The 23,131-nt window shown below is 39.9% G+C and overlaps 2 protein-coding genes across 3 annotated transcripts in view; both read right to left on the reverse strand.

The window, feature by feature from the left end:
• The window catches only part of LOC126563917 (netrin receptor UNC5B-like), a 37,011-nt gene extending 32,241 nt beyond the window's left edge, over positions 1–4,770 (reverse strand). For both annotated transcript variants that reach the window (XM_050220717.1, XM_050220715.1), the window contains exons 1-3: positions 3,964–4,770; positions 3,551–3,764; positions 549–745 (exon numbers count right to left, since the gene is read on the reverse strand). In XM_050220717.1, coding sequence (XP_050076674.1) covers positions 549–745; positions 3,551–3,764; positions 3,964–4,617 — 1,065 coding nt within the window. In that variant the 5' untranslated portion in view covers positions 4,618–4,770. The remainder of the gene's footprint in view (positions 1–548; positions 746–3,550; positions 3,765–3,963) is intronic.
• The window catches only part of LOC126565731 (protein brawnin), a 402,985-nt gene that overhangs the window by 289,014 nt on the left and 90,840 nt on the right, over positions 1–23,131 (reverse strand). The window lies entirely within an intron of this gene.

A 23,131-nucleotide genomic window follows, 5' to 3' on the forward strand; every position in this document is an offset into this window, starting at 1 on the left:
GGAAAAGACGATCAAAGATGGATAGCGATAGGAAAACCATATTTCTGAAGGATAAAATTTCTTTTCTCAAGAAGCTTTAATCGAATCCTTTTCGGACGGGACTGGAACGATTTCTTTTTATTTGCTTCATCGGGTTTTAATCGAATCCGTTTCATACCATGTTGGTTCGAGCTACACAATATGTTATGCGCCGATTTCATCATACCAGGATGATAATAAAAAAAAGGATATGAGCTTAACAATACCATCGTTGCACAGTTTCTCCCGCTCCGTCGAGTAAAAGGAAACGGATGAGATAACAATAGTAAAGCAAAGAAAGACCTGCGCCAGAGACCAAATCCAAACCAGCACTGCTCTCATTGAAAGAATCCTTTCCTGCCAACATGCTTCGCTGGATGCTCAAAATTATGATGGCCCAACCGACCGTATCAGGTTGCCGGCGTTGAGTAAGAAAACAAAAAAAGAACGGTGTAGAATGATCCCACCGAAGCCTGCAGTATGCTTTCCTTGGAGGGGTGTACACCGTGCAGCGGTCATGGACAGCTTACCTGTATTTCCACTCGAGCAATCAGCAGCGAGTTGTCAGCCAGCAGTACGAACGGTGGATTGGCCTGCACCGGGGCACCATTCTTCAGCCACACGACTTTGGCCGCCGGTGTTGCATTCGCGATGCAGTTCAGCTCGGCCCGACCACCCGTGGCGACGCGCACGATCTTCGGTGAGATGCTAATTTGTTTCTTAATGGCTGCGAAAAAGCAGAAAAGATGCAGTTAAGTTGAGCTGGTAGTGGTAATATATTTGCGAACGAAGCGAAAAACGGACGCTCGGAATGAAAAACAGACGGTAGAGAAGCGTGAGGTTCCACAGTTCCCAAAATTGAATGAACATTTTTTACATTGATACTTTGCTTTTTGAAAGCTATAAAAACCCTTATAAAAGTATTGTCATTTAAAAAAAAACAGGAGAAATTAATGTGCCACTTAAATTCAGTAAACCAAGTGCTGTCATAAGGGTTTGAATAATTATTTCACCGCAGCCGGTAAGTTTTCTCCATGTTGACACTTTGCGATACAACAACCCATCAATCTAAGTAAAGATCATGTGTCACTTTTAACGGAAGGTGTTTGTATCATGTATATCTGACAGCGGTCAAGATGATACGTGATCCGTTTGGGGTCTCGAGATGGGCAGCGATAGAGAGTGGGGTAGAGAGTTTGATAGAGCGAAAGCCCAGGCGAAGTTAAGAGGGCCTTCTCCACAATTACCTGTAGACATTTGCTTGCTCTTGAGTTGGTCAGTGGTGATTGTTTGTCGTACCATTTACCATGGGAAACATTGGTTGCACAAACATGCTGTCAACGATGCGTGTAGTTGCGAACGAGTGAGTAAATAATAAGCTGTATTATGCTGCAGTTCAATAAGGTCAAGGGTCTGTTGGTGAATGTCTCGTTAACCATGAAATTTGTATGCGAATTGTACTTATTAGTTATTTTGGTCCTACACACCCCTTATTTAGGGGTGAAAACGACGTCAGTTTTCACATTGCAGGACTGGCGTTCAAATCCAATACGAATCGTTCCCCCGTAGTCAGAATTGACTAGCTAACTACATGGTATCAGCAAGTCTAGTAAGCCATTAGATAGCCGTCATTGTGGCCTTAGTAGGTCGTGAAGCCAAGAAGACAAACACCTCTTGTTGTAGAACAGTCCTTGTTGAGCTAGGCTCAATAAACAAAACTGCAAGAGTAGAATGCAGTTTGTAAATTTTTATCGACAGTTGATCTTTGTTTTTGGAACTTGGAGACATCGACATCGATGCCTATCGATTCAATGGTAGTAACATGGTAATTCTTACATCATTTGACGACTTTTGATTCAGACGAATAAAAATTCCATTGTCGAAACCTTTGTCGATGTTAATTTGCATCCGAATTGAAGGTTTGACAGAGTTTCCTTCTTCGGTCATCGAACCACAGGTCGACAGGGGTTATGCATAATGTGGCCGAGGTGATGAATGTGGTAAATTGTCCTTCTTTTTTCACTGATGCAAACTATGAGCATCGCTTCACTCGATGCTTGAGGTTCCGATTGGAAGTGATGACACATTCGTTCAAAGCGGAAATTCCATCTTCGCTAGCGTTGACGTTCGGATGGTCGTAACGGGTCATCGCTTTCGGTGAATTTCCGGCCCACGAATATATCCCAGAGGTGGTCTTAGACCAAAAAACCACAAGAACGGATCGACCGTTCTCACAATTCCATTTTGTGTCTTAGAAGCGGCCCCTAACGCGATGCCTCAACGATGTTCTTGGATATTTATTAGGTACCAGTCGATTTCCATGTCGAACGATCATTGGAAGACAGCGTAGCGCTTGTTTTGCTTGTTTGGCTGCAGAGGAATGTTCGACATTTAAAAATTATACTTTCGAAAACTAATTTGACGACATCGAGCAGCGCGTTTGGATTGTTCTCCGTTGCTCGTTGATTGATGGTGGGTGTAAGGTTCGGGTGTTTTAAACAACGGGTGGCTTTCATCGATATTTATCAACCACCATTCTCACGACTGTGAAACGCAATCGAGCTTAACAAACAAATGTAAAATGCAACTGTGTGCATATACCTGGGATCGTAGGAATGTATTGATGAGGAAATTTGAATATTAAAATGTATTTTTATGGCATTCCTTTTACGGGCACATTTTCTCATGATACTAGTTTTTATTATGTATAATAAACAATGTTGTGAGTAAAATTAACTCTTCATCATTGAATTGAATTGAATTCTTCATCTTTTTGAGCCAAATCAAAAAGATTATAATCATTCTGGCGTGAGAAATCGGCCAAAACGTACATTCTTCGATGTATATTTCTAATCGCCAGTTCCCATATTCCAATTTTGGGCGCCCGATACTAGGGTACTTCCTTTGTAACGTAAGGAGGAGCGTACATACACGCCTTCTGTTGTTATTGAAAAGAAAATATTGCGGGAATACGATTATGGTTCTATGCTGCGTTCCATAGGGGTTCGCAGTCGGCTTTGGAGCCAGACATTTGTTTTTAATTTTCAGACCCTTGAAGGCGGAACTCATAAATCTCATGCTTTTGGGTCCTACCCAGAATCCGGAACCATTTCGAACCCAAGAACAAAGAACAAAGCGGTAAACATGAGTCAAGTTAATAAATTATTTTTTTATGAAATCAGCCCATATTAGATTTATTTACGGAAGATTTCACACTGGCTCAAGCAGATGATGCATCAGCTGAACAGAGAAAGTTATGTGGTTTTTTGCAGAGAAACTAGTTTTTAGTCAATATTAGGACTTTTGGGACTGATAATATATCCCAAATAGAGTTATTAAAATGTAATAAAATTATGTAAGCAATGGTATTCTTGATAATATTTGACTCATGATTAACAGTATGCATCGACATTAGTTCATGAATTACTCAAATAAGTATTAGCGTCATAAACATTCTTCTTTTCTGAATCCACGCCTGAATTCAACTTCGCTGCACAAGAGAAATGGTAACCAGTCGGTAATTAACACTTACTTGCCACTTGGATCGTAACCGGTTGCGTCTTCACATGGCCGCGGGACGAGTAGGCACGGCATTCACATTTGAATGAACCTTTGCCGAAGAACTCATCGACCAGCTCGCGGGTAATGGTGGCCGTGGCTTCTTGCAGCTGAACACCGCTGTGCGGATCGGTGTGGTGTTCTTTCTCCGTTGGAGGTTTTGTACTTCCGCTGCACTTGAATGAGATCTGTGGAGAAAGGGAAAAACGGAAAATTAAAAGTCGTCGAATTCTACTGCTCAGACTATTTGATCTTCTCATGCTGGTCTGCGTTGTTTGCGAGACATGATTTGGATGCATGATAAGAATGTTCAAATGTGACGTATGCTTTAAGTGTTAAGACTAACGGTTTTGTACCATAAATTTCAGTAAAGTATCTCTGTCTTACCTGTAGTGCATGAGACGCCTTACAGTACAGCTTGGCTGGTCGGTTTTTCATTACATAAGTGCTCTTTGGCTCGACTAGAAACACCGGAAGCGGAGTCCCGTCATTTCCCGCTCCAAAGCTTTCGATCTGATCGATGGAGGCTACCTCAATGTTATCGGTATAGTCCAGCGAGTCGTGCTTATTCTCACTCGGAGCTCGATCCTCGGTAGCTCGACTGTCTTCATCGAAGTTCCCCAATAGTTCGCCCCCATCCTCGTATCCATCGTCTTCGTCCGGCTCTTCTTCTTCTTCGTACCGGTCGTCGGCACCGCCGTGCATCGGTTTTGCATTGGTAACGGTCCCGGAGAAAGCTGGCAAGTTAGTGGAGACATCCGATTTGAATGGTGGACCACCGGCAGCACTGGTGGCGCCCTTTGACATAGTAGCACCGAGCAAGCTGGTACTGTCGCCATGTACATCCGGCAGCATGGCATCGGAAATGTAGCCGAAATCGTCGTTTACCGACGAATAACCGCCTCGACCTCTGTCGAGCGGACCACCTGAGAGCTGTCGCTGGTGCTGGTGATCCTTATTCACTTTGAGACCAATTACGTTCTCCACCAAGCCGAACAAGCCGATAAATAATGGAAACAATGTCGCTGTTGTTATCCTCATGTTTACGACTCGCGCAGTAGCCGTTGCTATCTGGAGTATGTGTTTGTACGTGTGTAGTGGGGCGTATGTGTGCCGGTTGAACAGTATCCCTTTAGTGGGAACAGCACAAAGCTACACATTAGGCCACCCGTAAGTCACTTTCAGCGACATTGACCAGTCGGTGGGTTTAATGTTGTGTCGGTTATGATAACTCAGTTGAGCAATTCACTTGCTTTTTTCAGCAACACGAAACTAAACAAGATATATAAATATTTTTTTGCAACAAAGTTTTTGTTCACTTTTCTTAATCACTGTTGTTTGTGGCTATAAATCTATTAGTTTAAAAATTGTAATACAATAATTGTTAACGAAATGAAATGCAGTGAGCAATGCGATAAAAGAAGCATATAAAATAAGTATATTGTAGAATCATTGCATCATGCTTATTTTAATATCGTTGTATGCTGTTTAACGTTGCTTTTGAACTCATTTTAATCTAGTTATTCCTCAATCCAGCAGTAAATTTTTTCATTTGTTGCACAGTTTACACACATAGAATAAAAACTGTCTTTTATGCTCTCAAATTTTGCAAATTTGATGACTTTGTGACAGTGATTTTTTTTTATAATGTTATACACCACACACTTTAACCCACTGTACGATGTCAGGGTGCAACAAGCTGGTTCCACGACACGAACGAAACATGGAAACAATATGGTGCAGACATAGCACCTTCGGAAAATCATCCACGATTTCACTTCAGCTACCACACAGACACCATTCTGCCGTTATTGTCCTGGATAGCGAAAGGATCGGGATGAGATTCTTTACAATGTGGTAGAATGTCAAGCGCGGCTGCTCGTTAGTTTGTCCGTCGTTCCATCTGGTCGAATGGCGTTTCTGGTTTACTGCATGATATTGTAGAATTTTCCAACTGGTCGATGGTTATGGGGATATTTTTTTTTTCTCTCGAAATTCCCCTTTCATTCGTTAGCAAGTGAAGGTCCTTGTCAGCCCAGGTGATACCTGTAATTGGAAAATTGAATAAAGTGTTTGTTAGTGATTGGTTTCGTTTATGGTTTTCGTGCTCGATAGGATAAGGATATAATCGAATTTGATGGTGTGTTGGTGGCAAATTTTGACATGTTGTAAGAGGAAACAATTAGAGAGAAAGTAAACCTTGAATGTAGCGTAGAACGTACATGCACAACGGTGGTGATTTGTTATCGAAAAACAATTACCAAAAGTGATTAGAATGACGGAAAACATAACAATTTAAGTAATATTGTTTGTAGTCAAGCCTGTTCAGATCACAACAGTTATCAAAGGCCAATACTCCATGTTCCGCGGGAGGTAATTTGTCGTATTCCAGATGATTAATATTTGGTTCAAAATGATAATTGAAGCTAGCTGATAATCTACAACATCACACAAAAACACAACTACATGCCTTTAAATAATGTATTTTCTTAGAAAAACCAATACGGACGAAAAATGTGAGAAAAAAAATTTCTTAAGCGCTGCCGATCTTGATAGCGGATAAAGGTTTATCGACGCATCTCCGAAGTTTGATGGCTGCTACCTCCGAAAGGAACCTAATACCCACAAAGCAAAGCTTCACAAGCTCAATAAATTTAAGCCAAGCATGTCGCTGAAACTCGCCGATAATATCTTGCAGATAATGAAGACATTTTTCGCTGCGAATGTAGAAAAAGAAGGAAAAGTTTCGTTCACACGTATACATCCTCGTTCCTCCTGAGCAAGAATTGCAAGCCGTAAACCAGTTTACCAAATGCTTGCTAAAGTGGGAAAGCAAAACAGTGAACCGTTCCTTAGGGTGGCTGGAGAACCGAGGGAAGTTTCGAGGATTGTAATGTATCTTATTTCATCGTGGGACATTCGCTACTTTAGATGCATTTATTGCTAGTTTAGCATATCGAGCAGATGACAAAGCAGCAAACATTTTACTGGAATCGTATCGGATATCATAACTTCTTGAGGTGAAATTGAAAGCAATAAAATAAAATTTAATCACAACATTCAATCCGTTTATCGAAATAGCTTACTTTGAAGATAGTTTCTGAGCTTTGTAAAAGTATTTAACCAAAAATTTTGGTGTAGAAAAAGAAATGTTCCATTTGTGCAATAACTTTCACTTCATGCGCTTGTAAAATCCCCAAAGCATATAAAAATTGCATGAATGTAAGACATAATGGAGCGGAAGGAGATATTCCACCATGCTACGGAAAGTGAAGAATGCGATCTTACATGCGAACGAGGTGATTTAAAGAGAAAAAGAAATTTACCGAACACATTATTTAATGACAACTATAAATAACTGTGGCTCCCGACAGTCGGCAAACCTTCCAGACATGATGGAGGACCGTATCGACGGTTAAGAAAACTGAAGAAGAAGCACGTCGAAGCCATCGTTCCATCAAGCGTGGGGCTCCGATGTAACATTCAAAAGGTGCGCGCTGCAATGAATTATGCAAAATGAACTCGTCACAACGGTTTCTTCCTTCAAATTTTGTCTTACTTTTTCGCCCTGCATACCAACTATAATACCCGTTACCGTGCAGCAATTTAAATCGGACTCTAACAAGGGGAAGAAAATCTACTGTGCGAGTGCCAGTGCCACAAGTTCACAAGCACCTTTGATTCGACTCCTGGCACGATTTGAACGGTACTGCAAAAATTGACTCAATACCACGGTGTCGGTGTCGGTTTCGCGCTGGATAAAGGGTCGTGCCAATACTGCCCGAAGGGATTGCCACCGTGTTAGCTTAACTATACAGCTTATATGAGGCATAACACTCGCACATAATGCCCTTCACAGTGCAAGCTCTCCGTTACGTTAGGGTAGCAACGAATCCTGTTTCAAAATTCACCCCAGTCGGAAAATTCAATGAGTTCGTCGAAATTAAAACACAATTGATGGAGTGTACGACAAAAATAAAACGATACGGTTTTTAAATTATACAGCCTTCTTGAAAGGACTTTTTTTGAATCCATTGCTCCAATTACAAGTTTATGAAGTGGAATGAGATGGATGTAGTCTCAATCAAATTGTTCTCATGAACAATTCAAACCTCAGTTACGAATACGAATGCCAGCCGCAGCTCATCTATGTATCAGGTTTACAGAGCATAAGGTTAATTACGTCCATGGGAAAGCTTCATTTTGATTCCTTAAAAAATAAATGAACTAGCGTGACAGTTCGGAACAGTTCATTACACAGCATTATTGATTTCTGGAATGATATGTTCTTGAGAGTATGAAAAGAAGAATGGTAATAGAGTTTGTGCGTTAAATTATAGACTTAATCCCTGATTTGCGATCGATTCCGGTTGGGATGGCTTACAAAGGGACCCTTCCCTGTGAATTGGGATTTAATGATACGCATGTGAATGGGGAAAATGCGTAATCGCTTTGGTTAATTTTATATTGTTTGCGATGGTAGTTTATTCGTTGTCGCCTATTTAATTCCTTCTGAATGTTTAATTCGAGAAGTAAACTGTGCAGTTGGTATAAAAAAAATTTCTTGCAATGTTTTTCTTTTAATCTGAAATGAAACAAGAGTTTGCTGTTCTGTTCATAGTATAAAATTTAAAAACATGCAAAAAGATTTACATTTATCAAGAAAAAGTTGGATGTTCCAAAGAAAATGTATAATCAAAGCAAAACGTTTGGCGATTGTTGACAAACAAATAAAAATCAAAGAAAAAGGTAAATGGAACCATAATCACGCAATATGAATTGCTTTCACAGTACAGCTTGGTAATCTATTCAACTGTTGAAGCTAGTTCAACACAAAAGTGCAAGACGATGTTCTTTCGGTTGTTTCTTACAACAAAGTTTCTTGTTACGTTGCTCATCTTCGGTGGCATCGAGTTACGAACATGTGTCGTGTTTCGCTTGGGATAATACCGAAAGGACCCGGCGCAGCAAAATGAATGACACATTTTTTCTTCCTTACCCAGAACGTTAAGCACAATCTAGGCTAGGTTTCTTTTTCCCGTTTGTAACCATGAAGCGAGCGAAGGGAAGAATGCTGGCGCCAGGAACTGAAGGCAAAGGTTCGTAACTAATGCAAAGGGATCAGCAGTTTTTTCGAGCCGCTTCTTTGAGTTTCACACAAGATCAACGGTACGAGAGATTGAAGCACAAGAATGGGCAGGCTGAAACTTTGGGTTTCAGGGTTTGTTCACTAAACTCGAAAACATATCACACAGCGGAAGATCTGTGTCCTTTTTTTTTTTTTTTTTTTTGGTTTATAACTGAAATTCCTTCGGGAGAAATGATAAAAGCAATCCCATCGCCATGGTTCTCATCAATCATTACATCGGCATGTTTGCGATTTGTGTGTGATTCATCGTCGCATTGGAAGGTGACTAGAGTGACAATGTTAGTGCGTCAAGGGGCGCACTTTATAGCATTTCTTCAAGTGAAATAAATACTATAACCGTGAGTGTTTGGAAATGACAGTATTTCGAGAGGGTCCTTCAGCGGAAACCACATATAAATACCATTATCCTGCTTGAGTGTTAGGCACCTAGTTCAGTTGTGACTTTTACCATTACACCGAAAGCAAAACTCCATAGTCGAGCCGTCGAAGTCGAACCGGACTCGGAAGGGCCTGTGACAAGCCTCTTAGCTTACTGTGACAAGGGTTGATCGATTCGTTTTTTATTAATTTAAGATACCTTTCCAGATTTTTTGCACATCAAGCACATAAATAATGTTGTGACCTGAGGTAGGACATCGATGAAGTTACAGGGATATCAAGCAACACTTCAGCATTTGTTTGAAAAAATCCTTCATTATCTGAAATTTACACTTCTAATCCGAATGTGAGAACCTCATGGAATATGTGAGTTAATGCATAAAAAATACACACACTATGAGTTCTGAAAAAACTATCACCAAAAGAATGAAAAACAAGCGAAAGATTATTAAACAAACCAAAGACGCACGGTTTCTCATAAAGAATCTTGTACAAATACGCGGCAAATGGGTGAGCTTTGTATCCTATGTAAACTTATTCAAATGGCGGCATTCTTTGTCGGCACTATGGTTTTGGGAATAAATAAGAAAAAGAACACTGGAAATCGCCACCAGCCGTGGATACGCCACCATCGTTGAAAGGATTTCTTTATTTTATTTTTATTTATTTACGTACATTAACATTTATAGATTTTATTCAGTCTGTATAAATGGTTTAATCTTCGGTACCGTTTAGTTATAGTTACTGAACTGATTCTGAAACCACAAATCCATCAAAAGTGAAAGTAATACTATATCCACAGAGCTAATTTAAGGAGGAAGCCCATGCTGTAATTTTAAACCATAGCAGTGTTAAGAAAATAGACAAATATTTTGAAAAGTTCAGTGTTAGAAAAAAACTTTTATTGCAAGTACAACAAGAAATTAAATTTAAAACTCAACAAGAATTTGATAGTTGCAATGTAAAATATGTGAACATCAGGAAAACTATGCGAAATTTCCTAAAATCTACGATTGAAAGCGTTTACTATTATTTTCCCCTCGTTTATTGCTTCGATCTACAGAAAAGTTGTTGTTTTTGTTCTATTTTAAAACAGCTCAAGCCGATGCTGAAGAACGATTTATGGCGACTTAGCCGAACCATGGATGCTGCCCTCTTCATTTGACTAAAAACTTGAAGCTGATTACATGTTCCAGCTTCCAGTAGGCCGGCAAAGCAGGTTCACCTTTCGTCTAGCGCTCATAAACGCCGGCAGAACTTAAATAATCGTTTATGGTTGTTCACCGACGCTGATGTTCTTATGGCAGCCGGAAGGCACGATGCACTGTCGGCAGGTTGAACCGAAAACTCCGAAAACAAACGGAGAAAAAGAAAAAAAAAACTCATCTAGCCCATACCTGGGGGCAATAAAAGTACCATAAATCAGGATTTACTGAGCAGCAGTTGCCGCTATGTGACATTAGCTTTTAAAGCTCTTATACGGTCGGTCACCTGCAGAAACAGAATGTGCTCAAAATGATACAAAGGCAATTATGCTTAGAGATTTGGAATTTTTAAAACAGGTTGCTTCAGTTCCGACGCGTCGGATTGCAGCTGTTACATTCAGTGTCGTCGCTGGTTTCAGCTGGAAATCGAGACTGTGCTGCGATCCACCCACGCGGTCATGAAATGGGATTACATTTTCGTTGATGGTGAACTGGAGTAGAATGTTGGGGTGGGATCCTCATTATTTCTTGAAACACATGTTGGCATGTTGGTTTGCCATTTTCTCAAATAATGTAACATATTTTCAGAGCTTTTAAAGGATCACTTCAATGTCATTGATGATGCACAAATAAATCAGCAACAAGTTGTTTTCGAGTCACGACGAGTCGGACAATTATTGGACATGCATTCAATATGTTTCGTTTTAAAAGTATAAGGATTAAGGTTGAAGGAACGAACGTACTAAAGCTACACTTTTTCGAAATATTTTTCCAGCTATGTAAGCCACAAAAGCTTGTTTGCCATTTGGAAGCCTACGATTTGTATAATCCTTGGCGGTTTTGAGCTTAAACAATACATGCATGATTGTTTTTTTTTCTCCATCCAACATTCACAGGTAGGGAAGAAAACATCCTGCCGACATTCTTATACTGCGCTATTTGAAAATGAATACTTAGAGTAACTTGAGAATGCCTTGCGCTGCCGGGCTAGCGCAATAAAAGAACCACAAATATGTTATGCTTTCCTTTTGAAAGTGCACTAATTCCTTTCGTGAAACGGACAAGGAAGCAATGGAGGGAAATAACTTAAAAGTTGGAGTTTTTTTTGGACTTTGTACGTTTTTTTTTATTAAATCAAAAACAGCTTTGTTGTACCCAGACATTTTTCAATTCTTTATGGTATTATACTCCAGAAAATTCAATTCAATTAGAAAAAACCAAACATCGAACAGAATTGTGTTGAAATAGAAATAAAACTTCGTTCTAAATGTTAGTCAGCTGTTCGGAGCGATTCAAACAAACGTGCTGTCAGAACAAAGGTGAGAGTTTATGACTTCTAACCCTTTTCTACAATTGATCACACAGCAGTGCTTGCTGAACCGGTACCGGAAGTGTTTCTTCTTTCTTTGTTATATGCATTATTTTCACTTCCTCGGTTCCAGCGTCGTATAATTCAACGTTTTATTGCAACCCTTCTCAGGTGGCATTGAAATGTGGTTTGCCTCACCGCAGACCGTGGGTTAGCACTCCATGTTCTACCACTTGCGCATCGAAAAAGTCTGAAAACTAGAAAATTACACACATGCACATTACGTGCAAGGGCAGCCATGGAAAATATTGTAACGTGAGACGTTTTTTCCATGCTGTTCGGTGTTGTTGGTCAGGTAAACCGGGCACGACCAAATGCAACGAGTCTAATAAATATTCAGATGACCCTAAGGACTAGCATGAACATATTTCGAATGCTTCTGATATATAGCCGTGGTCGAAAGTCTGTGTGTTCTCTCCGTTTGATGGTTTTGGGGGAAATTTTGGAAGCCATTCGTAAACGTATTTCCTGTCTTGAACGTCAAATTTGGACCAAACACAAAAATGTGAAAATAGTTTGATATGAACAACTACGACAGCAAAAGGAAAAATAATTCACAATAATGCTAGATGAAAGAAACTAATTAACTATGACGGACTGAATATACTACACTGCGTTTTGAGTATGGCTTGCACAAAGGTTTTTTGTAAAAAAAAAAAACACCGTAGTTTAGACCTGACATGTAACATGATCTGAAAGCTACCAGACGTTGTTGGCTGCGTCAATTAGATGGATTCTTTCCACAAAGCAGAATAATGTTATGTGGTTCGATATAAAATGAGAAACGAAACTTAATCTAAAAGTGAAAATTACTCAAAACACATTCTCGTTTCTCTCAAGGCTTGTGGTTACACAGACGCGTAAAAAATGTTAAGCACTTCTTGCTTTGAGCTTCTTTTGCAAATATTCGTGATTCACTTCCACATAATAAACACAATAACTTTGCTTACTTTAAAGTAAAATCAAACATACAGTCTTTATATGAAACAAACACTCTTGTAAATGATCTGTAATTAACTAAATCACCCAAACCTCTCCTTTAATCTCTTTTGATTTAAAAGGGAAAGCTACATCAAGAAGTAGGCACATCTCTTCAGTTCTGTAAATGAGATTTTTATCGACTAATCACTGTCTTGTGGCTCGCAATTGTCGAATCGAGCAGCGCTCATCGATCATTCTTTGATCCCGTCACCGTCATACTAGACGCATGGCGTTGACGTCTGGTTGATCGTTCGATCGCTCGTCCTAGGCTACCTATTGGCAATCCGGTCGCGAAGCTTGTCGACACCGATCGTAGCATTAGAGAGATAGACCGCAAAGGTATGATTAATAGTGTATGTGGTCGTCCCACCAGCACCGCCGGTCGTTGCGTCCTCGGCCTTATCTGTTTGAGGATCGACGCAATGCATATGACGCACCTATTACGTATCGCTGGCGGGCAGCAAACGGGTCAATTTACGGTTGAGCAAATTAATTTGCATTCTTATTACGTGCCCTGCTGTACCCATGTTATAGCTGATGTTTTAAACGGCTTTGAGCAATTTTTAAGAGTTTCTTTGACAAGAGAAAATGATTTTTGTTCAAAACGATAGTCTGATCAATGGTGATGATCAATCCTCAATGCAAAATCAATGTACACGAAACAGATTTCTTACAATGAAATATAACTTTGTGTTGATTCTGTTTGTAGCTAGCTGCAGCTTACACAAAACATGCCCAACAATAACTAAGTCTAAGACAGACAGAAAAAAGTAAGAAACGTAATCGTGCCCGAACGTGTTGCACTTGTTTCGCTGATACTCCGGTGGTCTCCGGTAGATGATGACTTTTGGTTGTTTTAACCTTGGATCAGCCATCAGCCCGTTAATGGTCCCATAAACACTGGCTTTTCATATCAGTGCGATGAAAACAATCGGTCACGAGAATCGTCCGGCTCGAGCCAACTTGCGTGCGATGCAGTACCGAGCACTTCTTCATCTAAGCAAAAGCATGTCTAATGAATGAAGTTGTTAGAGGATCATATTCTATTCAATCATCTACCACAACTATGTTACAGTTGATACGAACAAGCATGTTTGCGATGTGAAAAAAAGGAGCAATAAGTATGTAGCAAGTGGTAACCTTTCTTCAGGGTGGTGGAATGTGATTATCGGTTTGTGTACATCATTATTATTCTAATCAATCGCTCCGGCTATGGAGTTGTGCGTTTTGGTTTGCTGACCATTGGAAAGGGAAGGACGCAGTGTAAGCGGTTAATTTATTGCATGATAAGAAGATTTATTGCTTATGCAGGCTGTAGTATAGACTGAAACTGTTTATTGAATGCGAATGCCGATTACGGCTTAGTGCGTGCTGGTAACCTTTCTGCCAGTCTACAATCTTCCACGGACGCACACGTACGGAATGTTTTTTTTTTATTTCTTTCTCAACCCAATTCCCATGCGCGTTTTACAGGGTTTCTGAGTAGAACTAGACAAATGCGAGGCATTCCTTGACAACGCTCAAGATGAGCTGGACGCAGGGTAGGTTAAACTGGACAGCAGTCGCCGTTTCTCGATGTTGGTGCAGTTGAAGTGGACAATCGTCAAGTAAAACTGGACAGTCATATTTGAAACGGTTGTTTCGCAGTTGGAAGCGTTTCGCAAACGCTTGGTAAATTTTAAAATAAGAAAAAATTTCTGCTGAAATACACATTTATTTTAGTTTACAATTCTAAATAACTCCCACACGTGCGTATACTTTCACGCCGAATATAATTACGATCAGAATGCATGGTTTTCTTTTAAAAATGTGAGCTAGAAATAAAATATTTGCTATACCTGTTCAAAATTTTATCTTTTGACAGAAGATGACAGAAGACGTTTCTGTTTATAATCACTGAATCAAGTTCTTGTAGCTGTTGTTATGGATAGTTTACAGAATCAAAAATATAAAATCAGACGTACAAAAATTCAGATTCATTTGTTTTACCGGTTTCAAACATGTATAAAGTACAAACTATGTTAATATTATTATCAAATGCATGTTATGCATGTAAATAACAAAAAAATGTGTATTTCACCGTTTATTTTTCAAATATTTGCCAAGCGTTTCGCTTGCAACCGCTTCACCAACCATTTCAAATGACTGTCCAGTTCTACTTGACGATTGTCCACTTCAACCTAGCGTTTGTCCAGTTCAACTTGACCACTGTTAGCAATACGGCCTGGCCGTCCTTTATGAATAAAAAAAAACTTGACCACTGTCGAAAAAGGGCGACGGTTGTCCAGTTCAACCTATCCGCTGTCCAGTTCATCTTGAGCGTTGTTTAGAAATGCCTCGCACTTGTCTAGTTCTACTCAGAAACCCTGTATTCTGATTTCTTTGTCAGCGAAAAGGTGGACACAGCGGAAAAAATTTGTGTCGCATGCCACAAACCATGAAGAGCTGATGACAACGTTACATAGTTGATCAAAAAGTGTACAGCTTTATTAAAACCGCTGGCTGTGTATTTAAGACTGTTTAGTGTTTGACTCCGGTCAACTGTGAAGGTCTGTGGACAATGGCAAAAAATACATTTAATTGAATTCGATTTATGTTCAATCATTAGCAAACAGATTAGAACGCAGTCAAACCATTATCAAAGATTACAATTGTCCATGGTAGAGCAAAAAATTATCCCAGATCGTGCTCTTTTTTTTTTTTCATTGACACACTGGACTCTTTTTTGTTTTGCTATCGTAGCTATGATTAAATAGCGGTTTTGGAACTACAAACTAAAACAATCTGCCACTTCAGGCTTCCTAGGATTAATTTAACATGCGTTGAATCAATCCGTTAATCCGTAGCAATTCTTCAACTTGTTTCTATTTCCATTTTCATTTCGTATGAGCGAAAGAGATCGAGCATTTTATGTTGTAAGTCTTCAAATATTTGAAGAAGCCCATTTTTATTGCTCCTCGTCGCCGGCATTAGCTGAATATGTGGGCTGAGGAAATAAATTAAAATCCGGCGTTTATTGTATTGATGAAAAGGTGCCTCACGATGATCTTCCGTTCACTTATACAACAGGAAGGATGTGAGCAGATTGGGCTAAATAAAATTTGCTATTGTGGTTAGTGCGCTTATTTCTATCGTTTTCGATTAAAGTTTGATACGAAACTCAACCCAAACGACTAATGGAGTAGTGTATGAAAACACATCTACATCATATGGGAAGAAACGCAATGCACAACTTTAAACCCAAAACTGCTTCCCCTCATTTCCTTCATATTCTGGTAGATTCAGTGTGTAAACTTTACCAATTAGTGGTTAGCGTTGTGCATCAAGAATGTGCGAAAGTTATTCTTCGATCCATTTAGCTTGGGGTATCAACAACATTTCATGTGGGTAGACTGTATTCTGTTAACCCCTCTGAGTGAAAGTGTGTTTACGTGCTACCTTCGCCTAGCACATGTGAATAGTTCAAGCCACTCTTATTCATCAGTCTCACGCGATGTGGCAGACGATGATCGAAATCAGTTTGCACAGGTGCGTAAGCGGAACTAAAAAAGAGGAACAATTTACGATGAACACATCAGGATTGGTATGGAAATGAAGAGCGTCCCGAACTGGGAAGTGTACCGTAGACGGCATAATAAACCACCGAATCAATAAAAAAAACCACACCTGTCCAATGAACTCACTCCACAAACCAATCGGTCGTTCAGAGGCAACCTTGCGAAAGTTCTGCCGTTGTTACGCTTCGCTGGTGGTTCAGCGAAACATAACAAATCCAAGCGCTGCAATAACAGAATCAGTAACAGACTTGCGAGAGCAAACGTACCGCAGTGCGTGCGGGGGATAGAACGAACCAGAAAAGTATATCTCTCCATCGAAACGGGAGCCTTTGCTCAAATTGCTCTCGATTGTGTGTGTGTGAGCCGCTGGAGGATGAGTGCTGAGGACGGTAAGCTGTGGGCAAATATGCAAAACATGTTTAGGACGCCCTATGTCCCTTATCCAGTTAATGGAATGGAAAAAAAACAGGGAGAGCTGCTCGCTTGTTCAAATCCTTCTTTCGTCACTTTGAGCAGCAGACAACTTTATCCTATGTCCCGCAACAAAACGACACAAATGGGAATAATGCAGTTTACTGAGCGCGTTGCGTAGGGACCAACAAAACAACAAAAAAAAAAAGACAACTCAAAACTGCAGCAGCTGACATACACTCTAGAGAACGGTTTTCTGTGAATTTTGTTCAAATATGCTCACGTCATCCTGCGTCTTGTTGACCGCATGAGGTATGTATGTAGGCACCCAAATTAAACCGATGAACCGTTGGACAAACGGGCTGATTGTGTATCGCTCGGCTGTGTGTGTGTGTGCAGCGGTTGACCCGGTATCGCACCGGAACCAGTGACTTTGCTTCGATGCGTTCGCGAACGCGGTTAACATGCTTCACTGGCTCGGTTACAATACACTACACCACGGCAGATGGGGCTCATGTTGGACGCGAAATATGCTTTGAAGGAGAGGAATGTTTGTGATGGTTAAATGTAACACAAATCGCGCTCATCAGCATTAGAGGGTAAAAATTGGGACAATGTTTTCTAATACAAACCTCATATAGCACGAATGATATTTTGTTCATTTACAGTTTTCCACTAAAAAATCCATCTGACTATTTAACAGACATTACAGCGGGGTTTAATAAAACTAAAATTTAAAACATATGATTGTGACATATAAATATCTCATAACAACCATCTATTAAACAGCTTCCCTTCTTTTATCATTAATATGTCTATTAAGTCGTCTTTTAGTCGACAAAGTGTAACGTAACTTTAAGTCTACAGCTGAAAAACTCCTAAGATATTTCCTGGCATGTGACACCAGTTGATTTGCATTAAAGTGTAAAGTGTAGTGTCCTAATATGGCTCTTTGTTATAACAACATAATCTTATCAAGCGCAACATGAGTGTGTTTAAAATTCATTCACGACCGAATAGCTTCATTAACGATCTTGAAACGTCAATCATTGGGGTTGATCGAAGTCGATGCGCAAATGAACAGCGGAAAAAGGCATACAACATTCACTCATTATTTGCATCACGAATGATAATCTTTTAGCCTCCAATAGAGGAAGTGTTGCACATCTAGACTGCATGAGTAAGATTGTTTTCTCTGCATTAACATGTTCTTATCTCGGACGATTATTATACATCGTGCTGGTAAGTGATTACATGGAAATATTTACATTACATTGCGCACTTTAACAGTAGTCGATGTTTTTATATAAAGCAGAAACCATATGGTTTTTTTCTCAAGACTTGCAAATTGATTCACTAACCCTGTATCCCACATGCGTATTGCAATTGTACTTATTTACTTTAGGCTTGGAATACACATTTTTCGTTTGTTTTATTTTACACATTTTTTAGATACGTGCATCCACTTGAGGCTACGTTAATGTCTATTGACTTAGAATCCTCGTACTTACTAACTATTTCAAGCCATACAATCGATCATATACAGGGAAATGCAAATTGATAGCGTGCGGCCGTCCAACTTTAGCGAATATCGCAGGCGCTTATGAAATCCTCAACCACTGATATAAAACCCCGCCAATACTTTAACGAATCAACAAAAATAGACACAAAATCCTCCAATATAGTTACGGAAGCCTGTGGGATGGATAAAGGGAAATGTATACTAGCAGGTTTTGTATCTAAACGGCTCTGTCGAACCGTTGCATGACTGAACGATTTTTGAACGCATTTGTGTATACGCACTGGTTCAAATCTCGAAATCGAATATAAGCATGTTTTTGGGATGCGGGTTTATTTTTATTTTTGTCGTTTGATGAAAAAAACGAACTACTTTTTAATTTATCACTATATGAAATTAATTTTTATTTGATTTTCGCGCGCAGAACGTATGTCATTTTATAAAATACCATCGTATGAAAGTTTGTTTACATTTTCAACTTTTCAACCGGATAATATACATTTTTCATGTCAATCGTACCGGCTTCCGTAACTATTTTGGATGATTTTTTATTTATTTTTGCAGTTTCGCTAATGTATTAGGGGTTTCTATATCAATGATCGAGGATTTCATAAGCGATTGCGATATTCGCTAAAGTTGGACGGCCGCACGCTATCAATTTGCATTTCCCTGTATATGATCGATTGTATGGCTTGAAATAGTTAGTAAGTATGAGGATTCTAAGTCAATAGACATTAACGTAGCCTCAAGTGGATGCACGTATGTTAAAAATGTGTAAAATAAGACAAACGAAAAATGTGTATTCGAGGATATCATAAGCGCTTGCGATATTCGCTAAAGCTGGACTACCGCACGCTATCATTTGCAGTTCCCTGTAATGACTTGCTAGACAAATTATTGATCATGTAACCGGATTCCACAATCTAGATCTAGTTAGACTGCTAGGAAGATAACAAGCCTTTTCGAATGATAAGCCGGAGTCGCTTCCAATATGCTATTTATCCACTTGAGCAATCGGTTAAAGTTTTAACATCTGAAACACTAAATTCACAGAGTGCAGCTGAGCGAATGATTCCAAAATCAGTCGTAATATCGTTAAGGATAGAAATAGTGTTCAGGTTCGGGTAACACACGACATGAGAACCAATCGCTTCAGTCGCTTCACTAATTTGCTATTGAAGTAAGATTGTTTGCTGGCTCACGTTTATGAGTTTTAAACTTGGTTGTCTTTGGTAAGGGTTTAAGCATTAACCAGCTTATACTTTAGCATGGCAAGAAACACAAACTATCTACAAAGCTCACTGCAAAGATTAACCACTTCGCTTTCTTGCAAAGCGTACATTTGGCCGAATTATTGCGTGAACAAAAGTCACTGGTCAAAGTAACAATACCTAATTCGATTGGCTACTTGACACTGGTCTAAAATGCAGACACCACCTTGTTTCAAAACATTCCTTGGACAGAAAACGAGAGCAGCACGGAAAAGATCAAAGACTAAAGTGCGCGATTTTATATTCCGTTCGTTCGCCTGGTGTGTACGTTAGCGCAGCGATTGGAACGTTTTCTTTGCCGTACTTGGTCACGCAGCATCCTGTCATGCTGGAGCGCGCGGCAAAGAGAAACACGAAGAAAGGTTGAACATGCAAATATTGAATCACGCAATTGAAACATTAATCTGATGATTTGGGCCGTGTAAGTAGCACTAAAGAAAAGTTAAAAGAGCACGTCCGTTCGAGCAGGGTTAAGTAGAAGGCTTGGAGAAATGAAAACATTGAGGTTTAGTTTGACGGTGAAAGTACGTGAGTTTTTTCTACATAATTTTACGGTGGAAATGTTGGCAATCAGTTCCAGCGAGGCTTATACATATATGAGGACAGCACAAATTAACCAAAAAGAGCAGCTGAACGATGTGTTGAATACTGGAAACCGCTTTGAAATAGACCAAGCACAGATTTTACGAACGTTTTGTTTGCGTTGAAGTGAGATGATCAAAGATTTCAACACGGTGGTCAAGACGGTACATCAAAAGAATTATTGTGGCCTACCGCAAACTGACATTTGCTATGACAAGGCGTGATGGAAATCGATCGCATGTCCTCCCAAGAAATGATCGGGCAAACAATCTGCATTCCTATCAATAACACTGTTGCGTTCTATGCTAATGAGTGAAAAAAAGGTTTATTTTCGAACTTTGTTATTTTGTTAGAAGAGTTAAATTTTCACAATTAGTACAGAATCTGCATGAACGCCAGTTAGGTAAATGCGCATCATTTAACCATTATTTGTAAATTTTATTTATAATTAATTATGACGGTCCAGTAAAATTATTTGTAAATATTCAGCCTTTTTTTCTTCCGTTCGTAACGTCGGCGATAAATCGTGCGATATAAGTAAACACACATGAGCTTACGGGTTATTGATCTTAAGGGGAGTAGGGCAGACAATTGAAAGGGGGAATTTCCCATTACATGCTTCTGCTAAATCGGAAAAGAAAACAGAAGCGTCCTTTTGCCGAATTAGGCCGAACATAACCATTTATATTATTGATCCTCCTGCTCGCCTTATCTAACCTCAAGACACAAGGCATCACAAGCATTCCAACGTATGAAAAAGCCGCATCATATGGCAGACATAAAAGGGTCTTCCTCTCTGCGCTTGTGTTGGTTCGTGCAGTCAAATATTACCCTCGTAACAGCGAGATAAAGCGTCTGCCGGCAAGCCATTGCTGCCGACCATTCGTTGGAAATGACTGGTAAATGTGGTAGTGGTTGTTGTTTTACCGTTAGTGTAACCACAAGATGCTGCATACTCGATTGATTTTCTGAGCTTACGAATAAATGTTAGATTGCTGGAACAAATAAACGTGATCTTTGCACAAAAGTAGAATGTTTATCCCGGTATCGTGAAGGTTGATATTGCGGTCAAGGTTGATGAAATTAATGTAATAAAATCTTGATTGAATTGACATTTAGCAAAGCGGGAAAGCAATACAATTTCCTTGCTCGTCCCACAGGGATTTGTTTGTAGTGTTTTAGGAGTTATTGGACGGTAAATTCCACCTAATCTAAATCCAATTTGTGAGCCACGCACTGTCAATGCTATCAATCGAGGAGAAGAACATACACATTCGGAAGCACGAATTCTGACGTAGGTAAGAGTGGAGTAAGGCATTTTTCGGGGAATGGTTTTTGGCACGCTTGATAGTAACTTGAACAAGATATGTTGTGAAACTGAAACACCTACCCCTTTCTCACTAGCGACGATCGCGTTGGTCTGGTCGATTCGAATACGTTATCTACGTTTTAGATACCCGTTAGGTGATAAATCACTCGCTGTTAATCCAAATATGATTTATCAGACGCCAGTGGTAATCCATCGGGTACTGCACTCTACTTCTCACTACGAAATCAGATACGTTGAAGCTGATGAGCAGCTGTAGACGGACATTTTTTACAACACACTTTTCTTTTCATGATTTAAAATAAAATCTTCACACGGTGTAAACGAGCATCAAGATCCTCAAAGAAGGAACATTTTCACTGTTTGCACCTTTTACATGCACTCACTGTCGAAGCACGGCGATGTTGATGAAGGTTGAAGCAGAAGTACCGGTTGCATCTTTCCGGGGGCTTTTTCTCACACTTTCTCACTCTCGGTTGTACACTATCATTATTTTCACGGTCACGATTGCATCAAATCATTTCTTCATCGACAGCGCCTTGCTGTTGGAAATTCTTCCTTCACCTTTTCAACCCTTTCTTCACATGCTTGTCGCACTATATCTTCAATGGGACGAATTTTCTACCTCGCTTCGTTCGGGAACGTCGACAAGCGACCTTGAAGCAGCACTTCAACTTTTCACACCAACTTATGCAGGAATGAATTTAACATTTTCAGGCACACTATGCACTATTCAACCATATTTTCACTGGAGACTGCGTCCAGTTGCCGCCAGTTGTCGGTTTCCACGTTTGCCTGTCGGTATCACAACAACCCTTGACAGCTACGCGAGGCAATGTAAGGAACTCGAACGACACAGCTCAGTACGGCACAGCACATTGGATTGGTGCAAAGAACGCATGGCACACGAACCGAAAACAACAAACGACCCCCCCCACCATCCTCTTGATACGTTACCCGTCTTTATTGATGCACAAACCCACACCACAGGAACACGAAACTCGTTGAATGGCCGCGACGACGAAACGCGTCCTTCCCGTTCAATGTTTTCGATCAGACTGAGTGGGAGAGAGAAAGAAACAGTTTATGCTGCGGAATCCTCTCTGGATTCGCGAGTAAAATGAGTGCTGTTTTGATGCGGAGCGCGAGAGTGAGGGTGAGAGAGAGAGATTCGTGTGAGAGAATCAAAAAGACGGAAAGAATCATGAGAAGGTGAATCTTCCATAGTGAGATCGCCTGAGAACGCAAGTGAGGAGCAGCTCACGAACGAGATGCTGAGAAATGAAAGCAGCATAAAGCATAGAAAATAAAGATGCAATTTAAAAATTGTTCAAAAATTGAAGAGGAAAATGTGAGCTGTTATAAAAATTCCTTTGACGAAGATAAATTAAAGGCATATGTTGCAACTATAACTTATTTATACTAAAACGTCTTATGTTCTCACCAAGTGATCCAGCGAATGCGGTTATAACAGCAGCATCCAGCAGAGCATAGGTGAAGAATGTAAATTAGCAAAGTCGCTTCAACCGTGAAGCGACGCATGGGAGGCTTCCTGGTGAATGGAAGCTGGAACGAAGTGTTGCATATTTTTAGCAATCAGGCGACGTTTACTGATGCGTATTCTTGTTGTCGTCGTTCATGGTTTATTAAAATTCTTCAAGCCGAGGAGATGGTATGATAATACTTTTAAAAGCCAGTCCTAGATTGCCAGAGACAATACTTCCAACACAGACATCAAAACAGAGTTTTCTTTTTTAAACTCATTTATATATTATTTGCACGGTTATGCTAGCGAAAACGAGAACG

The sequence above is a fragment of the Anopheles maculipalpis genome, chromosome 3RL (genome assembly GCF_943734695.1).
Source record: "Anopheles maculipalpis chromosome 3RL, idAnoMacuDA_375_x, whole genome shotgun sequence".
Classification (NCBI taxonomy): domain Eukaryota; kingdom Metazoa; phylum Arthropoda; class Insecta; order Diptera; family Culicidae; genus Anopheles; species Anopheles maculipalpis.